A 23024-nucleotide genomic window follows, 5' to 3' on the forward strand; every position below is an offset into this window, starting at 1 on the left:
AGGACCAACTTGACTGAAACATATAGTATTAAACAATGCTAATGCCACATGTTCAGGGTGGAATTAAATGTTGTATCACTTGACAATGAGGAGAAAATTAGAATTTTTCACATTTCATCTAATAAAATACAAAAGAAATAGTGAGTGGATGACGCCATAGTCTCCTCATTTGCATACAAGCCAGGATCATGTGCATATAACTGTTTTGTGAAATTAAGCATAACTTTAAAATGTCATAATTCTTTTATTTTACATCCGATTTTGATAAAATTTTCAGTGTTATGCTTTTTGGAATTTTCTCTTTTTATTCAAATCAACTTTTTGTTGGGGTAGACTTGTCCTTTAACTGAATGTAAGCGATGCATCTGCTCCTCTGCAGCAAGACGATGTACAGTGAGTGGATAGCAACCATCTACACATGCGAGTAGATGCGACCCTCTCGGCTTTAGTCATTTTTTTCCCTTTTAATCGACCAGGATTCGGTGCAGATTTTTGTATGAAATACTGCCACCTACCATTCATAGTCAACCAAAAAATTACTTTTAAAAGCAAGATAGAATTGTAGAGGTGGTGGTGATTTGCACCATCTGTAGTCTCTCTGCATATCAGACACATCTAATTAATTTACAATATATGTTTATAGTATAACAGCAAAGATATAGTTACTGCCTCCGCCTATTATAGGCAGGCTACCAAATGCTCTTATACATGTATAAGAATGAGATTTTACATTGCATTGTTCCCACAATGTTTTATGATGCAATCCTTCATCTCGAGTTAACAAAAATAAATACGCTTTTCAATTTCAGTTGTAGTTTTACCTAAAATTTTTGGCAGGAATTTAATTGAAGCTATAAGTCTATATGATAGTTTTGTATTAAACTTTATACATGTATATGGAACTGATTCTACAAAAGAAATCTCAAGATTTGAAAAGATCACATTAATTGAGACTCAACTGTAAACTACAATTGTCCTGATCAGAAAGTGACAATCCTAAATGTACATTGGTGTATATATTTCATTTGAATACCAATTTATGATTTTGTATTACAATTTACATGTATTTCTTCCTGTTTATGTAATTATTGAATGACTGTGCTTATATTTTTCTTGTAGCGTGATGAGAATGTTATTTGAGGTTTGCTCAGCATGTCATACAAGGTGGGCTGAAACCAAGACTCTTTATATCTGCACAGATAATACTAAAAGTGCTTTTTCGTGGAAGTCTGATTTATAGGAGAAAATGGGCTGAGAATGAAGTTTGAACTTTATTGCAGACACACAGGAGGATAGGCTTTGTCCCAATAGTGTGGGCGTATTCTCTTGTCCTGTTTCTTGTTTCCTTCCTGTATGAGCTTGACATTTTTCTTTAAGAAATGGGTAAAAGAATCAAGAAAAAGTGAGGAGAAAGAGAGAGGTAGAAAATGCTCTGAAGTTTAGCTTGTAAGTTGTATCTTCATGTACCTTGGAGTTATAGTGTCTTGTCAGTTGTGGTGATGATCTCAAGATGAGTTTGAACAGAATCCATTAAATTTCCACCCAACTGTTTGCATCTATAAATAAGAAATACGTGCCAAATATCTCTGGAAGAAAATGTGTAATTGCTAAGAAATTAGCAAGATAAGCGCAGAATTCTGTCAAATGTTGGGTATTTTTCCAAGCAATATTAACACACTGTCCCACATTTGCTTTTCTGTGTTTAAATAGTGATCAGCCAGGTTATCGGTTTGAGCTATTAAAGATTTCATGATTTCACAAAATAAGTTTACATTTATACGAGATCTGATCTACAACGTATGACAGTATCGTGACAATTAACCTTGATTTTTATAAAGACTTTCTTATGAAATAAATTTTTGCTGCAACTACTTTCTTTTACTTTTAACATTCACAGAAATTTTTTGGTGTTTGTTGGTGTATACACTACATGTACACTCCACACCAGTCATTTTACTTTACACCAGTCATTTTACTCTGGTGTTAAATTTGGGTGTTAGTTTTGGATGCTACTGTATCTTGTTGATATTTATTGTTACTATTGAAGTTCACATGCTCTTTCTTGTATTTTACATTTTGATTTTTTTTACATTTTTAATATTTTGTAAAATGTGAATAATGCAATAGAATGAGTTTATCAAGGCCTACATGTACATGCCTATTAAAGTCCCATTCCCTATAGGTTGGTTCTCCTCTCTTTGAAATCATCCATACGAATCTTGGGGTGGCCATCAATCTTTTCTTATAAAGTTACCACAGGATCTGCCACTAAAAAAAAATCAAGAACATTTCATATAGAAAGTCAATTTTCTGCATTTACAGCAGTTGCTCATTGAGCAAAATAAGTAGCCCTTTAAATGATAGAAATTACCCCCAAAGTTCAGAAATTGTCTCAATGTGGCAAGAAATAAAAACTTATAAATACCTTTGATAGAACTGTTCACATGAAGAAGTTGATAGTGTTAATGGAGAATGTAAATGGAAGCTTTCCAACCACTTGAATTGTATCATTTTGACGTCAGTGAGAAGCTGGCAAAAATTGGACCTTGATTTTTACAGGCAAAAGTTATTTTGGTGAACATGATGGGATGTTCAACTTCAAGTAGCATGGCTAGACGTCTTGTAGGAGATTTATTGTGAGGGAAGTAGGTTATCCACAATTGGCCTATTTGAGTGAATGCCACCCAGTTTTTAGACAAATAGTTCAAAAGCCTTGCTGATCAGAAAAGTCTCAATATCTGAGCATTAGCCTCCTTCCAGCTGTAAAGATTATTTTTTTAATCATAAGTCTTCAGGTTTTGTGGTGAAGAGTTACATTTTAATTATTCATTTTGTTTTGTTCTGGATTCATAACATGTTTACATTGAAATAAAAGAATGTTCTCCATTGACAGACTTGCTTTGTAAAAATGGAAATTAATGAGAATAAACAAAGCTGTTTCAGTCACTCTATTTGCATACACAGTCAGAGCAATGGTTTCCAGTGTACATACATGTACATGTAGGCAAGTTCTAATTAAGCATTAATTCAATCTGTCATGTGATACAATTGCTAATATGCAAATAGTTAGATGTACAGTCACATTCGTAGACAGTCTGTGATATTTCACATTGGCCTATACCATGAATTTGTATAGGTTCAAAACATAAAAAAAAAACCAGGGGCTAGTACAATCAGGGATATATCCCTGATACAATGTATGTTGTCAATTACAGTGTGGCCAATGCTTCCAACATTTTTGCACATTCTTTTGAAATGTTAATTATGCTCACTGTAGGGTAATAAAGCCCAGCTGCCAAAACATTGGAGGGGGTGAATGTTGCAGTTTAAGTGAAATGGGAAGTTCACCATGCAGATAAATTGGTTTTAATAAAAGAAGAAGAAAAAACAAACAAAAAAGGTTTGATGGAAATGCATCGAAGATCAAGAGAGATATCTAAAGTTTTTTTCAAAGCTATTTGTGACATCATACAGTAGCCCTATATGGCAGCAGGTCCCCCATATGTAATAGAAATTCCATAAACTTTTTACTTGAAGTGGAACATCTTGAATAAGATTATTTTTCTTTATAGAAGAGGGAATTGAATTATGTGTCAGATGATATATTCCTGTATACAATCACTGTCAAATTTTTAGGAAATTTCATTTTCTGAATTTGTGTCAAGTGATCACATCAGATATATGGAGGAGCTGTGACATCACAAAATGAACATTTTAAAACTTTAATGACTGTTATTTGACAGATTTTCATCAAACCTTTGTCAACATTTTTCAAATTTTTGTGGTTTTATCAAAACAAATTTATTGTCATGGTGAACTTCCCCTTTAAACATTACTTTGTATTAAAAGACAGACTCATGACAAAGATGGGCCTCACTTTTTTTTTTTGATAATGTGGGTATCAAGAGTTAAATAAGTTTGGTACTGATTTTTTTTTTTAATGAAAGATGGTCGATAGTAACTGTTGAGCTTTTTAAGCAGACAGCTCTTGTATAGAACACCATACATGTACATCGACCACAATTACCAAAGTTTTATGACCAAGTGAATATGATTTTAATGAGAAAAGACACAGCTGATCGATGTTTATTAATGAAACACCGGGTTGACTGGAAGCAAGGCTAAGGTGAAGAGTAGTCTCATTCACATGGGAAACTCAGACTTATGGAAACCATTACTGAAACTTGGCGAGCATTATGGCAGACACAGATTTCCTTTCTTCTTTGTAATGGTTGGACCTTGCTTTTGAAATACACATCTAAAGACCTGTAGATTCATGTGCCTTTATGGGGAAAAATCAGAATGATACTTAAAAATGTCTACAGTGTCCTTGTGGGTGACAAATGGAATACTATATTTTATGCTTTATAAAACTTGGATTGAAATTGATAAGCATTCAGGTCATATGTGTACAGATTGAGAGCTTATGCAGTATAGTAAAATATTTGTATTTCCTGCTCTTTACTTCTTTCTTAATACAAATACTGTAATCTATAATTCTATGATATGATTTCCTTCTTTTTGTCAGATGTGAAACCATCAAATATCCTGGTCAATTCACGGGGTGAGATCAAACTGTGTGATTTTGGCGTAAGCGGTCAGCTCATCGATTCAATGGCAAATTCATTTGTTGGAACGAGGTCATATATGTCGGTATGTACTTCATTTATTGATTTCTGCAACTTATAAACAAATTAACCAAGAAAATACAATAGACAGAGTATTTAACGTGACATTTGCTTAAGACAATTAACAAAGTTGTATTTTCTATGATATATCAATTACACAAGCTTGCAGGTGTTGTCACTACATGTATAAGCTTATCTCGACTGCTTGACAACCCTGAAAAGCAATTCAAAAGATAAATATCATTAACTGTCTAGAATTGGTAGAAATATGTAATAATGATAATGGGCAGTCAGATCAATTTAATTTGAATTTACATACTGGAACTATTGCTTGGTACAGCCTGAATTGATCGCTTTTTGCAGTCGATCCTAAAATTAAGAAATATAATCAGTTGACTACATGTACCTTTGACTAAATTCTAGGGTCCTTTTGATAAAGACATACATGTACAACAGTGGTAACTTTGTTATTGTAATTACTGTGGGAAACCTTGATTGTGATCGGCTGCTGATCCATGTTACCATGAAAGTTGCGGTTATTGCAAAGTTAATGAACCAGGCCCCTGGTAGTATTGAGTATCTCTCTGGTTTTTCCTGGTAAAATTACCAACCTGGCCATAAGGTTTTCTGTATTTCAGCCGTCACCGAGGGGGTAAGGTGGTCTGTTATTAGTGCTTGTGGAATCAATGATCCTGGTTTTGACTCCTCCTCCCCCCCTTGCAGATGACGGGAGTCTGCATTAACATGCGCCTCTCCTCTTTCGTCCCTCAAATGAATGTTAAATGTGGGCCCCGTGAAAATAACCACCTTTGCTCAATAAAACACACTGCGCTATTTGTGTGATAGAGAGTAGGGGAAACCCCCTGTGTAATGGTCCACCTGCACATGTACTTGTATTCATTTATGTAGGGGGGGGAGACAAACAGGGCACGGCGATTCAGCTTGATTTTTGCCTCTCAAGTCACACAGGTGACTTCAAATAATAACAATCAATGTCTTTTACCATTATTCTTTGCAGCCTGAGAGACTACAAGGCACACATTACACGGTACAATCCGACATCTGGAGTCTGGGTCTATCATTAGTCGAGATGGCCATCGGACGTTACCCCATCCCACCCCCCGACGAGTCGGCACTGGCCAACCTCTTTGGTTATGAACTGCAGGCGGGAGAGGCCAAGACTGTTCGGAAAACAAGTCAGTCGGGTTCCCGGGGTACTCCAAGACCGATCAGTGGTAACAATCGATGCTATCAGGCTATATTGGGCACAAAAAGACCCTTTTTAAAATCTTCATTGCACATATCATTTGATTTGGATTTTAATATCATTCACTTGTATATCAGTCATTTAATTCAACATAATGCCATTTTTACTTTATTCTCTAACATTATTAATACAGCATTTTTTTATGTACTACCAAAAATGATTTCACAAGGTAAATGTAAGTAGAAAGTACTGCTTGTTTCAAAGACCAAACCAAAACTACAGTTTGAGATTTAACGATCGACTAGAGTCATTATCAGATCATGTTGAAGTTTAGATCTTTAACACATTTTATCTCAAAACAAAAATGAAAACGGTATTAATGGTGCATAAAAACATTTCAATCAAAACAATATATTGGATCAAAAGAAATGGAAACCTATTGATTTACCTATCTTAATATGCATAACATACATTCACTTCATATTTTTTTAAGTGAATAGATGCATAGTAATTAAAATAGAAAAAAAAAATTCCATGTCGAAGGAACTAAGCTGACTAGCCTGATACGCTTGATGCATTTATTGTACCTGGGAGAAGGAGTGCATGTTCGTGTACCCCCCCCCCCCCCAAAAAAAAGAAGTGTTATGACAGTTTTGTGCTGCAGTTTAATGGTTTGGCTTTGTAGTACAAAGTAGATGTATGTGCTTTAGTGTATCATGTGATATAGGCCGACTTGTGTAGATCTGACTGTTATATTTTTATTTGGCTGTAAAAAGATAGGCTTACTGTTGTGTGTGATTTATTTTGGCTAGAATTTGAACCCTTGCAAAAAAACTCTTGGATTCACATAACATTATGCATTCATTCCAAAATGCAAGAGCATTTTTACTACTTTTCATATCAAACATTAATTCTAATTCACTTGGTGATAATTGGGGGATAGCCAGACATTTCTTTATATTTGTTCAGTTGCTATCTCTTTCACTTGTTTTGAAATCCTTAGAGCTCTATTCAATAGCTTTGCTTAGCAATAGAATGTCTGAGATTCAAGTTCAACACGTGTCATAACCAATTCAGATTCAGAAAATTATGATTTTGTCACTTGGTAATTGATATCTTTCTTTAAAGAAGGAAGTGAATAATGTCAAAGTGCAAATAAAGGGCACCTTTTATAAGTCATACAGGTTCTTTTTGTCTTTTTTATCTATTCAATAGCTTTGCTTTATAGCAATAGAAAGTCTGAGATTCAAGTTCAACATGCGTCATAACCAATTCAGATGTAGAAAATTATGATGTTGTCACGTAATATCTTTCTTTAAAGAAGGAAGCAAATAATGTCAAGGTGCAAGTAAAGGGCACCTTTTAAGTCGTAAAGTTCTTTTTGTGTCAAAATTATTTTAACTTTTTAAAAAGATGAGAGACCTGCTGGTCATAGGGATTCAATTTGCTCTTGGCATCCTCGGCACAGAAAACGCCAAACAAATAACAATTAAAACAGATTGACAAACAAATAATAATAATTATAAAGATTAATGATGAAAATCTGCCTATTACCCAAGAGCTGTCTATCTTCATTCAGTAAAAGAAAGTGAGCACAACTACGTAAACCTTTAATTTTCCTTAGAATGGAACACATTGCCCATTCTGCATGTCCATTAAGCATGCCTTTTAGTTATTGTATGTCTGGCCTTGTCTTGTTGTTCTGTGTGATACACTTCGATGGCAAGCATGCAGGTGTAAAATGACAAAATAATGAACCAGGATTCATTTTCCCAGATGTTATCTGACTGACGATAATATATTGGCATATAATTCTTGTTATATTCTTGGAATCCTGTAGTTTTGTGTGAAACCTTTCTCAAATTAGGACTTGGCCTCTCTCTTAAAAAGAGGCGTGATTGATGAAATCAGTCTAAACACGGGGAAAGTCATTAATGTCATCATTCTGATATGCTCTACTATTATTATTATTATTTTATTTGGCAAAATATCGAACAATTCAAATTCAATGATAAAAAGTAATTGTTACAATAATACAGTAACACAAAAATAATTAAACACTGGATTCACCTGGATGAGCTGCCAGGCATTGGTCAAAGTTAACCAAATAACTATAGTCCGCGGACACCCTAACCCATACCCTATCCAGGTGAATCCATTTTTCTCTATTCAAATCAACATATTTCTGAGGTGGACTTGACCTTTGATAGGACATGACGCTTGTCTTATGAATATTTGTGATTGATGCAATTTATTTAATTTATTTATTTATTTGTTTATTTATTTACTTATTTATTTTATTTATTCATTTATACGTCTGTTATGGTATTCATTTATTTATTAATCTAATACTTATTTCATTCACTCATTTGTTCTGTCGTTCATTCATTCATTTTTTTCATTCGTCCATCTGACCATCCACTTATTTTTATTTTTGCTTGCACTTATCTTTGATTCAATCATTTGTAATTTGATTCATTGTAGTTTAAATTAAATTCCCATGCCTTGACTTTGTAAAAGAATCACCAATTAGCAATTGCAGGCATGATATTGCATGAACAAAAAATATTTGGAAACGAACAAAGCATCCAATGTTCTTGCATGTCTAACATGTACAATTTGCATGACAATTTATTATGGACCTAATTGTATGTATCATATTTGTTTTGAACTTGTGTTTATTTTATGTTAAGTCTTCAACATAGCAATAATTTATTCATTTCTACCATCTTACCCTGTTTAAATACAAATTGCAAGTATGGATATATACAACATAAGAACATAAGATTGATTATTAAATTTGATTGGGAAATTCCCTCTGTGTTTTATGAATAAACACATTATGTAATGTAATAGTTGAAGGAAACTTTGATGTTAAATTCCTCCATTATCTAAAAGACTGTTTCATCCCCAGAAAAAAATATAGGCATTGTTATCAGCAGTTATTTAGGGTGCTATAAGACTTTAAAACAGCTCAAAAAAGCTGTTTCACATTTCTTTTTAACCTTTCCCCTCAGAATCATGCTTCTTTGTAAATTGGTGGTTGAAAGGGTAAAGGGGGGGATACATGAAGTTGCACATATACTTTCAGCAAAGTGAAGAGAATCGAGGGTTTATTGTTTCATGTGTCTGTACACACGCTTTATTAATTTCTTCATAGATTGATCAATAAAACGATACCTTATTCTTATTAATTTTTTTCTTTTATACTTTTTCAGGAGTTGGAGGTGTATTTTCAGATTCCCCGAGACCCATGGCTATCTTTGAATTACTCAATTATATCGTAGAAGAGGTAACTATCTTCTTGTTCACCTTTCTCAGAGTTCAGACCACACTCTGGTGTACTTTCATACTTATGAGCTTGGCCAGGGATTGGCAGGTTCAGAGGTTGGGGCTCTCCTATACATGGGACCAACATGTATATACATGTACATCCTTTTTGATGGGCGGAGTGTTTTCTAACAGCATTCACACCTGCACTGTATCGTATTACCGAACACTTTTCATGAATTCAATCATTTCAAAAATATTATTCTCATAAAATTCACCAAACTTTCACCATAAATACACAATTACCCCTGGTACCTACAAAATATAAATATGTAAAAAATTTGCCGAAATCATTTTTCCTTTTGATGATATTAGCTTCCAATCGGACCCCTCTTCGGATGTGAAATATTTTGGTCACCTGAAAAAGGTGTCGTATTTAATACTGAACGTGTGTTTTCAATGGGAAAAGTTGAGAAATCAACAAAATCACTGATGAGCTATTTTGACCATATTTTATTATTTTTAGAATATTAAGACTTTGAAAATGTGTTTTGACCATTTTTCATCATCTTTCTATTCAAGTTCTCTTTGGAAGGATGTTGCAAAGAATTGAGCGTATGAAATTATTTTCTGACGCGTACGATGGGCACGTTCGGTAATACAAGGCCGATCGGTAATACAACCACTCACTATATACAGCGCCAAGGCATGCTAACACACAATGATGGCATCAGCATTTCAGCATGAGCAGTATTTGAAGCCCTCAGTCGAAATCTATGATCTTATCTGAGACAGGTGCTATAACCGACTGAGCTATGCCGCATTCAAAAATTTTGACAGTGGTTGATCTAGACAAGGGCTGCAATGTATGAAGATAATATATGAGGATAATAATATGAAGATAAAACTTTTGTGCTATTGAAACTACATTCTATGTTGGAAATTGCAAATGAATCAAATTATTTTTCATAACTCTTTTACATATTGAACAGTCCTGATATAAATGCACATGTATGCGTGTTGGCTCAATGCTGCTGAAGATTACATCTGGCATAATTAAAAATATTGCCAAGATGAACTCTTCTTATTGTATTCAGCTAAAGAATGATAATTATACAAGCAGGCAATAACAACAAAATGCTCAATTTTGATGATTAAAAAAAAGAAGAAAATAAAGGAAGAAAAATTATACTAAAGAGGCAACATTGGCATTCCAAAGAATGATTGAAATCTGTATGTGAGTTTTATCTCTAGCAGTGAAACACTTTTATTAAGCCAGTGAGAACTTTGTCTGTTTGATGTGTAATCAGTATAAATTGAAATTTAGTAAATTAATATAGGAGGAAATTATAATTTAACAAATTTTCGGCATTACTCCTATTTGTTTAAGATCAGTATGCTCGATCTGTAATGAAAATCATAAATCAGTATGCTCGATCTGTAATGAAAATCATAAGAAAGCAGAAGATGGCAGGTTCGAATCCCACTGGTTCAAATTTTTTCTGACTTATGATCTTATGATTTTCATTATAGATCGTGCATACTGATCTTATGATTTTCATTTACAGATCGAGCATACTGATCTTAAACAAATAGGAGTAATGCCGAAAATTTGTTAACAAAAAATTGACATTTATTGAAAACATTTATATTTTGTGTTTTCTAGCATCCACCCAGGTTACCATCCAAGGCCTTCTCAGAAGAATTTGTAGAGTTTGTTGACATATGGTAAGAAAAGCTCTCTACTCTTCAAAACCTGTACAAGATAAAGAGACAATTTTTGTCGCCCTGCATACGAGCGAGACTACATGTATAGGCGCCGCTTTTCCGACAGCGACGGCAGTGGCGTCAACATTGAATTCTTAACCAAGGTTAAGTTTTGGAAATGTCATCGTAAGATAGGAAGTATATGGACTTGGTTCTTTAAACTCGGACATAAGGGTAATCAAGTATTACTGAACCTCCTGCCTGGGTTTTGGGTCACATGACCAAGGTCAAAGGTCATTTAGGGTCAATCAACTTAGATCATGTTGGGAGAATTGGCATCAAAATCGTCATGGATGTTAAGTTTTAAATGTCATAACTTTGAATGCTTATGGATATAGTTCATGAAACCTGGACTTTATGCAGAAGAAATTAGAAGAAAGAGAAAAACAAATATTTTCTGTGCTAATTTTTAACGTTTTAATATTTTTCATTCAATGCTATTAAAAGTGTTAGATGTAAAATAATTATTGAAGTTCTTAAATTGGCAGTGCCATGGAAATTTCAAAATCACTGATTTTCACTTTGAGAGAGGAAAATTTCTCATTTCCAAAGAAATAATTTAACATTAGTTTTGGGGCAATGAATTTTAAGATGAAAAAAAAATCAGTGTTGCAAATTTGAGGAATGCAGTAACTGGAAGTCTTTATTTATTTCAACTGGTCACAACTGGCTCCAATAGACTTTATGCATACAATGTATGATGTCATAATATCATTGGACTCTCCCTTATAGGCTATAGAAATACATGTATGTGTGTAAACGGAGTTGTCAAAGGTGTGCCAGATGCGGATTAACAATGCGTGCAAGACAATTGAGCTTTAATTTGCCTCTCAAATGTTGGCATGATGATGTCAATCCATAAGATCTATAAGAATTGTAAAAAATAATCAATTTGAGGCTTCAAATAGAAGTATTAAAGGAACGTCCCTTCCCTGATTGATACAATGTCATGTACATGTATATGCAAACTGGGTTCCAAAAGAAACTTATCAAACTTCACAACGGCTCTACACAATTCAACTCGCTCATAATGAACACAATTTTGACACAGGCTAGTTTCAATAATCTTTACTAAGCACATGCTAATAATTTAGAGATTGGTTTAATAACAAAGAGGCTGTAGCTTCTCAAATCAATTGGTTCCGGAAACCAAAGTCACAAAAGTCTTGTTTCAGTCTCAACCAAATGGTCATTCTTTGCTTAACTGCTATTGACATGTTTGAGTCTATTCATGCATTATGCTTCTTTTTTTTATACTTCAAAACATGCATTTAAAATGTTAATTTTAACTTCCTGTAACTTCTTAGTTATTGAGGCAATCAATAAACATGCCGATGGTCATACTGTGAACTTTTATAAACTGGTAAGTTTGTTTAATCCCATGTCACTTTCATTGGTCTTCTTTTTGCCATTTTGTGACTTTGGATTCTGGAACCAATTGATTTGATGGGCTTCAGCCTCTTTATGATTGGACCAATCTCCCTAATTATTGACATGTGCTTAGTAAAGATTATTGAAGCTAGCCTGTGTCAAACTTTGGTTCATTTTGACTGTGTGGAATTTGTGTAGTGCGCTTGTGAAGTTTGAAGTTTCTTTTGGAACCCAGTTGAGTTGGAAACTATTTTCATGTTCTTAATCTCTTTATTCACGTTGCACTCTTTTCAGTTTGATCAAGAATCCAAACGATAGAGCAGATCTGAAGAGACTTAGGGTAAGGATATATTCTAAATTTGTCAAATTTTGGAGGACATATAAGAATTATTCAGCATTAGGTTTTTAGTTGTTCACTACTGTATTTAAGTATACAGTGTATACAGAAGTTATTTGTACACTGCACATTAAAAACACTATAAAATGAGCGGATGAAGTATGCAGGAAGTCAAAACCTTATCACTTGGCTGTCATATTTTGATTCATAATCATTCATGTGTGACTGATAACAATTTGCAACTAGGTGCAAAATAAAGACTGTACTTCATTCTTTCATATGTTATATAATTCATTTTATTTCATGATGGTCAAGTAAGGAATTTGGGGGTTCCAACATAGTTCATAATCTCATTTGCATTGTTGTATGTAGTGTACAAATAGCTCTTGTAGACACTACATATTCAATTTGAAATTTTACATTTGTTTTCAGTTGATAGAAAAAAAAACAGATGTACAGTACATCATTTGAAGGTCTATATTCAAGGACTTAAACTGAACATGGTAATTGAATGCCGTCATAGATGAGTACAGAATGATTTATTCAATTTACAATACAATTATTTTCTACAGCTAGTTTGTAAAAGTTATTTACCCCTGATTACTTCTGTGCATGTGATTGTATGGGAGGGATCGCATTAAACTAAAATATGTATTATTTTCTGTTTCTGATGTATTTATTCATTTGTGAGTGTTTTCCCATGCACTTTTTCAGCTACTGTATCAAGAGACAACTTATGTTTTTTTTTATCAAATTACATGACAATAAATATTGAAATTGAAATCATTTTTCATTTTTTTCATTATATACATTCTCCTTTCAGAATCACTTGTTTGCAACACAATCAGAGGAAGCAAGAGTGGACTTTGCAGGTTGGATCTGCGCCACTATGGGTCTCAGTCCTCCCCCTAACGACACAGCCACGCCCCTACAGACAGCCGTTTAGAGAAAAACCACCCCGTCATCGTCTGAAATGAAGAATAAGAAATGAAACTGCGCTCCCATTTTGTATGTCAATGTTCCAAAGAAACGGTATATACTGTGCTCCTATGCTTGTGTGGAGAGAAAAGCTGCTTGACTGAGGTTTTGAAAGTGTGATTGTTGCGAGGAAAAAGAAGATGGCATAAAAGGACTAGATTAGCATTTATATTTTTCTTTATTTGTACAAGTATGTGTACATGTACATTTCCTCTGTTGCCATGTCCAGTTTTCCCCCAAGAATTAATACACCGAAACGTACAAGAGTAGAAGAGCAGATCATTATCACTCACAGATTAAACCCATTCCGACTCATTATTAATGAGTTCGGTCCTAGTATGATGTATATCATGTATTTATAGGGCTCCTTATAGAAAGTAGAGTTTGGGGCCATCTCATAAAGAAGTTTTTTAATTTCGCTTGACAGTTGTCCCTTGTTTGTGCTCGATGTGATGCATCGATTGATGCCAAACGGTTTACATGTAGGTCAAACCAGAGTTCAGAATAGAGGACTATATGTGTACTAATTATTTGTAGTTATTAAAATTTACCTACAATGCCTATACACACATGACAGAGATGAGACTTTGTGGGACTGTGAGCACACTCAATCAATGGATCATGTACTGGAGGGCGGCAGAGTAATTTCATCAAAGACTTCACCCTTGACAATTGAGAGCAAGGAATGATCATTTCTTTTGATTACCTGACAGTTGATAAGCTCTTATGGAGGACATATTTGATTGGAATCATGATGGTTTGATGGATTTCTGGAAGGTTTGAAGTGTTAAGACCATGCAACTATACATACGGACATCAGGGCCCTGTCTTACAAAGAGTTGAGATTGACCTGATCAATCGTAACTCTAGTAAATCAATCAGTGTAAAAAAAAAAATGTCTACAGGGAATTCGCCAAATGTCCTTAAAATAAAGAGAATCACACTGAATCTTCAAGAGAACGATAAATGTATGAATGTACATCGTATCTAGAAGAATAATCTTGAACAAATTTGTATTTTTACATGTTGACGATGCTGGCCATCCATAGTTGTGATTGATTTAGATCAATCGTAACTCTTTGTAAGATGGAGTCCAGATCGACAAGTTCTGAGATGCCAAATTCAAATGAGCAGCAATGCATTAGATTTTAGGATAGGATCCATGACTCTGCGTGAGATCACCAGGCATTGTCTATAGTTTATATAAGACAAGGCTGTGATATGGCCATTAGAATGAAATTCGGGGGGGGGGGGGGGGGGGGGAGATGGGCAAAACTCCTTCAATTTGGGAATCTCACATATAGTAAAGGCCCCCAGTCGCCGCCCCCCCCCTTCACCCCTGTATGATGTACATGCACCAAGAACATGTAGTTGGGGTTAAAACCAGTGGCCAATCCCCTTCTATTGGAGGGGTCCAAATGTTCCCATTTTCTTTTTATAAAATTGTTCAATTTCTTTTAAGTCCAAACAAAATGGCTGTAGTGTATTTTACATGTCATATAAAAAATGAGAGATGAAAAAGAACTTATCAGTTTGTCTTTGTACCCCTAAAATCAATCAATATTTTTCTTCTGATGTTTCATCTTTTTCTTCACCATCCTTGTGAATCTTGTGTTTAACTAAGATAATCAGCCCATGGGCTGTGCAGACACAATTTTTGTTGTTTCGTCATTGTATTAGAAATCCATTTTTAATTTTTGAGTTAAGTGGATTTGGCTCCTGATATTTTCATTTTATGTTGGAATGAAAAGTTTTTCGTCACCTGACACTTGAAAATATGGATGATATTTCTATTCCTTTCTCAAAGAAATCTGTTGATTTAAAAGTTGTTGCATCAATCTCACTCCCTATTTCTTTTCATGTTTTACATCTTTCTTGCACCCCTCCCATGTCTCATTCTTTGTATCTTCCCCTTTCTCTCACAGTTTCTTGTCAGTTGACATTATCTCAGAACTGTCTTTAGCTCGTATATGAGTAACCCATTTTGTGTATTTTAACACTTCTGAAGAAAAAAGAAAATCACACAATTGTAATCCTTTCTTCAAATATCTAATTCTACTTTTAGCTTTATGCATGTGCAATCATGATTTGGGGTGTCAGACTCATCCTTTTGTTAATTCAACTTGTATAATTCTATTCTTCTAAAGATTTAAATACCAATGATCATGATAAGAGATTGTAGAGTTTTGCTAGGCAAGTGCAGTAAGGATATAATGAGGAGTTTTGATGAAACACTGGTCATCAAAAGCATCAGGTTGAAAGTTCATTAATGAATATGTATTGTTCAAGCAAATAATTTCAAACATGATATCTACAATTTTTTGGTAGTGTCGACTTCATTTGATGATCATGCTGACTGAGTGTCACCGATTTCACAAAGTGTTCCAACAGCCTTAGATATTGAATGATTTTTGTTAATGTCATGGGGTGTTGTGGCAGAGTAAACTAGTCTATGGACTTTCAAACAGAGGGTCGTCGGTTTGAATCACACCCATGGCGTAAATTTCTCTGCCAAGAAATTGATTCATATCGTGCTGCACTCAATCCTGGGGGGTGTTTCACAAAGATTAAAGTATGACTTAGAGTCGCACTTAAATGCCTAGTTGCATGCATTATAAAAGGCATATCATGGAAGGAGGATGGGCACTAGTGTGTATTGATCAATTAGATTGCATGTTGTACTTCAGACACGTGCTGGCGATTTAAGTCATACCTAAATCTTTGTGAAACACCCCCCACGTGAGGTAAATGGGAACCTGACAGGGAGTTATTCCTTAACATTCCCGCGTGGGCTGTAAAATGCTTGCTGGGGTAAAGCCAGAGTATTAAAAAAAAAGAAGTCCCTTTGAAAGGGCATGGAGACGTTAAATGGTACATATACTATTCTAAAACTGAATATCATTATTATTATTATATTAAACTTCAGTAGGCTGCCTTATGAAATCATATTGCATACTTTTGGCCGCCTTATTAGCTCCAGTACAGAAGCTATTAAAAGCATTTACCTGGTATTCAATAATTTATTTCTTTGTTTTCTTGGACAGATGCAAAAACAGTGACTGACAACAAAATGATTGGCCCAGAAAATGTGTTTTGCTTTACTGTTAGCAAGCACATTTTGACACTTCGTGTTACACATAAATCCCATACATTCTGTATCTCTGTTTTACTGAGTCATCAAAAGTAAAATCTCAGCTTGTGAGGACATGAATCTGATGAAAAATGTTCTACAAAAACTATTATATTAATTTGTATTAATTTTTACGTATGACTTTGAAAGTAAAAAAGTGTAATGCAAGACTTTGTGTAATATTTGATACTTGTAATGCAAGTGTATTTATTTTTACATATTTCTTGCCTATAACCATAGTAGTTACATATGACATCATTTATCCAGCCAAAATTGAACTGGCACAATCTAAGCTGCAGTATTTATAGGCACTGCCAAAAACAAAAGTATAACTTTAAGGAAATAAAGTTTGTCTATTAAGAATCCCATATTGTATATACATGATATGAATGACTACATGTAGGTTTCTACATGTATTTCATATATATAAAAAAATCATACTTAAATTTTTTGTTTGTATTACTATAATTTTGTTAGAGCTCATTTTAAAGTGGCAGTTATACTGTAAGAAACCTGAATAAGATGTATATAATTTTGTTCCATTTATTTACAAGTTGCTATATTTATTTTCATTTTTGTATTCCCGTGTAAATTTTGGCCCATACAGTGTACCTGGTAAATGTACTGGTATATCCCTGTAATATGTTCAACAATCTACAGATAGAATAGAATGTTGAATTCAGGAGGAAATTTTAATTTGCTTGATGGTCACACCACAGCTAATTTTCCTATTATCACATTTGATTCCTTTTTTTCCTTTGATGATCGGTGCCCATTTAAGTTGGACCATTGACCATGTTAATGGTTGAACACTCAACACTATGGCTGTACACGATCGTGACCACAGGTTTTAAAAGATTATTCATAGTTCAACATAAAACTCTATTCACTCATTTCCATATGTTTCTTGTGTATATTTTTCTCCCCAAACAACTGTAACATAAGACCTATAAAATAGTCCCCTAATTTGGGAATTTTAGATCACGCAAAAATCCACACCAGGTTCGGGGAAATGATGTTCAAATATAGATTAATCATCTTCAGAAACACTCCTTTCCCTTCATTTTGCTTTTCTCTTTTGAAAACACTCATTTGGGTCATTATTTTTTATGACACAGATTACAATTACTGCCCTTTTTTATGTATGCAAACAGACTTTGATACGAAAGATGTTGAAATTAAAGCAGTTCTTGATACCATCATACTATTTCAAGATTTACAAGCGTTTTCATGAGTTTTAATAAGTTTTCCTCCATTAATATGAGAAAGGTGGCTTTGCATTAAAGAAATTATTGAAAGATGTGTTTTACTTTTTTTTTAAATCAATATATTTGTTATTGGTACTTCAGTGTTAGCGGTGATATTATCATTAATTTATGATTGGAAATTCTTAATCTTCTTGCCCTTTAAATAAGTCTGATATTGGAATTTGTGTTCTTGATGTATTTTTTTCCCCTTCGTGTTGCGATTGTGTGTTTTGTTAATGTTTTTGCTGTTGTGTTCTCTTGACCAAACCCTTAATTTAAGATGTTGACCTATGTTTTGAAAAACATGTTGCTTACTAATTGTAGGTATCAGAAAACTTGATTTTCTCTTTTCAGTGTATTTTTTTAAAAGTAATTCCATGGAATTTGCTAATTAATTCTTGACCTCTGAATGATATCCTTAATCTGCTTTAAGGCCACCACACACCTTACGATTGTCCGGGATCCGATTTGGAACAAATCGCATTTTGCTCATTTTCTGAAAAAGTGAATGGAACATATCATTTTATTTGAGGTTAAAATTAATTGAAATAATACTAATATATAACCATTTGAAAGATTGCAAGCCTTTATTTTGAAACAAAGGCCAAATTAGTTTCAAATTGTAGCCAACTGCTATGACGTCATTACGACTAGATATTAAATTCGCTTTTATTCTAAGAAGGATGATAGCATAGTCACAGATTTGAACATGGGTATTTGTACGATGATATAGAACATTACACAGTGAGATATTCCATGATTCAACATTAGCATCAAATTCTACTACATTTTATTCTGAAATCGGGTCGCAGACCAATCGTAAGGTGTGCGGTCGCCTTTAGGATCTTTATTTTCATTATTTATACACATAACCTATTAAGTCCATGTCACTTGCTCCCGTGCAAGCCTTGCAGGCGAGTTGCTGGCAATCACCCGCTACTCACCTGCAACAAAATTTTGAGCATGTTAAACACTTTTCTGCATGCAAATCAGACTTGAGTGCGCCTCTGTGGGCAACTGCTTGCGAGATACTGTCAATGCCTGTGGGAAGCAAAAATAAGTCACACGAAAAGCTTGCACGGAACAATGTGACAGGACCTTGACTCTGTTGTACGTATATTGTAAAATCTAAGCCGACAATCATCGTAATGAAGATAAACATATGTGGGACAGTTTATATCTATTGCTTGGAATGACTGGACATTTGGCTGGAATGCAAGAATTTTGTCTGCAATTACACTTTTTCTTCCAGAATCTGTAAATTTTTTTTGTTTTATTGGATTCTGTTCGAAATCATTTTGAGATTTTTACCACAACTGGCATTTATCTTTATTAAATTAATATAATATTCTTCAACCAGGAAACTACTTTTGAACTGATTGTAGTCATCAAATGTAAGATGAGATTCCTTTTGATATTTCCTCATGAACTCGATACATGTACTTGACTTCACAGCAATTTGAAATATTCCTGTATAAATGAGGTAGAGGTTACTAGGCCACGTGCTAGCCATTTTCTGGCATTCTTCCTGTTAGATCTATGCTACATTCAAACCAGTGAAACCGACCCCTTTCAGGACTCTACATGTATATGCTGTGTGTTAAATGTTAGAGTGTAGGGCTGGTAACACAAATCTTGAGGATCGATCATACAATTGATTTGTATGCTTGATTGCACATAGAGATCAATGTTATCAGTCAATATTAGCCCTGTGATCAATTACTAAGCTTTGTGTAATGTAGCCCAGGTTGTGAAACATTTGGATTGCTGTTTTGCACTGTGTAGGGATGGCTTGGAAAAAAAGACACAATGAACAATAGATAGGAATACTTGTACATGTATAGTACAATACCTAGAGCAATTATCATGCTGAGGTAGAATGCGTGTGAGCTTGTATCGGTGAAATGTCTTCCGCACAGCCTATTAGAAGTAAGCTTGGAAATGAATGTCTGGAAACGCGTTTTGAATGTCTAAAAAATAAAAACAAGAAGCAATAATTTGGATGGTAAAAACCCATCAATTTGTTTGTTCAAGTCATGTAGACACTGTAAGGCACATGATTTCCAATGTAGAATGGCTATGTTTTTATTTTTCAATATCCTTTGCTTTCCTACCATATAAAGTGAAAATTGTGACAAAATGTTAATGTATTATTTGGGTGATTTGATGAGACCAGTGTGAATTTGTTTCCAAAGTGAACATATAATTTATATGTTGGGGAAAAAGCTTATAATTCCCTGCATGCATATCCTTCATATATTTATAGAATAAAATGGCATGCATTGATTTTATGCTAGTATTGTCTTGTGGGGGGGGGGGATAAAGTTATGTACCCGAGTTGATGAGTTATTTACATTTGAAAAACATATATATTAATGACTGTATTTATTTCTTCAAACACTCTATATATATATATTCTGATCAGAAAAAGCTGTTATTTTGCATACCTAGGGTGTGTTTCACAAAGATTTAAGATTGTGAAAACTTAAGTCCCAATTGTGTGTTGTGTGTGATAAATGTACATCACTCCACGAAATCGGATCATGCACACAGGATGTATTCAACGTAGTGTATCCATCAATCAGATTGTGCGATGAATAGTAGGTGTGCATTTTTGTTTAAGCACGACTCCAGGTCATACTTCACTCTTTGTGAACCCCCCCCCCCCCCCGGTATTCCAAACTTTTAACTACAACAGAACCTTTGATGTGCATGTTACCAATGGATAATTAATGTATATGATCTTTTCCCAGTAAAAGAATCCTAGTATATTCAACTCTGATCTTCGTTGGATTGTTAAAATACTAATCAGTGTTCTTGCCTCATACCATGCGGGTAGATCATTAGTAACTTACATAGGCTTTTCAGAGTATCGTAATTTCTAGACCATTTGAGGTGAAGTTTAGCTCGTTAGTGAGGTTGATTTAGAGTGAGGAAGATTTTTATCCGTTTCTGTTTTTGAAAAGTGAGTTAGAAATTCTGTAGAAGAAAACTGACTCAGTTTGGCCGACAATCACGTAAACTGGACATGGGAATGCATGTATGGGACAACTTTATTTTGCCTGAGGCCCTGTCACAGCATAATGTTTAGCATATCCACTGTAATGTCTGGTTTTCATTTGATATCAAAATTTTGTGTTGGGTCCGGTTTCATAAAGACCTGTTATCATAGCAAAAATATCACCCAGTTCAAGGATTTCAGAAGCTTTCAACTAATCGCAAATAATTAGTCATTATAACAGGTTTTATGAAACAGGGCCCTGAATCATAAATGTATAGCCCCACAGCTGCTATTTCAGTATATTTTATACCCATCAAACTCGCTTGTCTATATTTATATTCCTAACTGGCTTGATATATTTCTCATGGAGAACTTGAAGCCATTTCTCTTACGTTAAACAATGCTCTACACTATTAATCTGGTGACACAGTTCTGTAAGTGTTGGTGAGAATGTGAAAGAATTAAAAAAGGATCATGTGGAGTTAAATATCTTTTGCATATGCATAAATGGAAAATGGGGCAATTTTTTTGCCCCTTTGAATATTGTAAAGTATATACATGTATAGACAAAGCATTGAAAATGTACAGATATTTTATGTTGACGAGATAAAGACCATGTATGTACATGTACATACCAATGTTTTGGGGTATACTATATGCTGTACCCATATATGGTTTTTTAGTTTGGTTTTAAGAAAAGAAACCTAATATATACATGTATATCATATCAATGATTAAAATTGTTATAGCAATGTGTCTTTGAGTGTATAATTATTTGTTTGACAGTATGAATAAAGGAAAAAAAATAATCCCTTCAAACAACAAAAAAGTTCTAATGTGATTATTGGTGTACTCAAGGCTTTCTAAATTCAGAATGATTTGAGTTGTTGTTTTATTGAAATAAGTTCAGGCATTAAGAGGTACTCTAGGCTGAAAAAAAATATCTAGATGAATAAATGAGCAAAATGCTGAAAATCCCATCAAAGTCTCTAAAACAATTTATATTTCTTTAATTTGGAAATTTATCAATATATTGTGAAAACAGTTATGTAATAGACCTACGTGATAAAACTGAAGTACAGAAATAATGACAAATTTTCAAAACATATTCCTTGAAGTTTTCAGAGTTTTGTCTGATTTCATCTGTTCAAATCATATAATTTTTTCAACCTGGAATATATCCTTTAATATGAATTATAATGATTGAAGGTATATCACAATGCCTCACCCAATTATTACCTTTTTTTAGTTTCTTCACCTGTAAACATTAAATTTATCTATTTAAAGATTACATGCGACTCTGCCTACAAGACAAATCATTTGGGATCACTTTGGAAGTTAAAGACTTGATTGTATTCGTAATTGCACCCAAACAAAACAAAAAAGACAAAATCACTTTTTCCAAACATACATGTATCTGAATTTTACACACTTTCTTTATTCAAAGTATCAGTATCCAAGTATATAATTCTATACAATTAGAATAATATTTTTCAATTAGCATCAATAACTCAACTGCATATAAAATCAAGGCTTAAATCTGCATGTCAGTAAGCTGAGAAGAAATGTTATTCAAAGATTTTTAAGTACTAGATATTTCAAAAATCAGATGCATTGTAGAATAACAAAAGAGAATCAATTTTACATAATGAGAATGAATAAATTGCTGAGAGAATAATTTCATCAAGCAGGAATGCCAGTTTTCAAGCAAAAGCCTGAATTCAGGCTCTGGCCTTTTATTTTCAGGCCATGATTTTAGTACTTTTGTGTTCAAAATATTGTATTCTAGGTAATTTTCAGGCCCTCTGATCAATTCCAACTGGCATCCCTAATCAAGACTTTGAACAAACGTGAAAAAAGTTTCCTAAATTGTGTTAATGCTATTACTTCTGAAACGACTGGACTTGTACATACCCTCAACTATACATTTTTGGTTATATTGTAGAATCGATCATTAAAAAAAATCAAACAGAAACCAACAAAACGGCAATTAATTTTTTTGAAAGAATAATAATATACTGATTTTGTATAGCGGAGAAATCTTTGTGCATACATTCTTCTGCAGTGTAATAACGAGCTCCTGAAATG

At 33.9% G+C, this 23024-nt stretch overlaps 1 protein-coding gene across 2 annotated transcripts in view; it reads left to right on the forward strand.

The window, feature by feature from the left end:
• LOC121415882 (dual specificity mitogen-activated protein kinase kinase 1-like) overlaps positions 1 to 13678 on the forward strand; it is a 37365-nt gene extending 23687 nt beyond the window's left edge. Inside the window, exons 6-11 of one of the 2 annotated variants that reach the window (XM_041609259.1) lie at positions 4529 to 4653; positions 5647 to 5824; positions 9054 to 9127; positions 10772 to 10833; positions 12538 to 12583; positions 13404 to 13678. In XM_041609259.1, the coding sequence (XP_041465193.1) occupies positions 4529 to 4653; positions 5647 to 5824; positions 9054 to 9127; positions 10772 to 10833; positions 12538 to 12583; positions 13404 to 13526 (608 nt within the window). In that variant the 3' untranslated portion in view covers positions 13527 to 13678. Of the gene's footprint in view, positions 1 to 4528; positions 4654 to 5646; positions 5864 to 9053; positions 9128 to 10771; positions 10834 to 12537; positions 12584 to 13403 lie in introns of both variants that reach the window. The other variant, XM_041609258.1, reaches the window with a different exon arrangement.
• The last annotated feature ends 9346 nt before the right edge of the window (positions 13679 to 23024 follow it).

The sequence above is a fragment of the Lytechinus variegatus genome, chromosome 5 (genome assembly GCF_018143015.1).
Source record: "Lytechinus variegatus isolate NC3 chromosome 5, Lvar_3.0, whole genome shotgun sequence".
NCBI lineage: Eukaryota > Metazoa > Echinodermata > Echinoidea > Temnopleuroida > Toxopneustidae > Lytechinus > Lytechinus variegatus.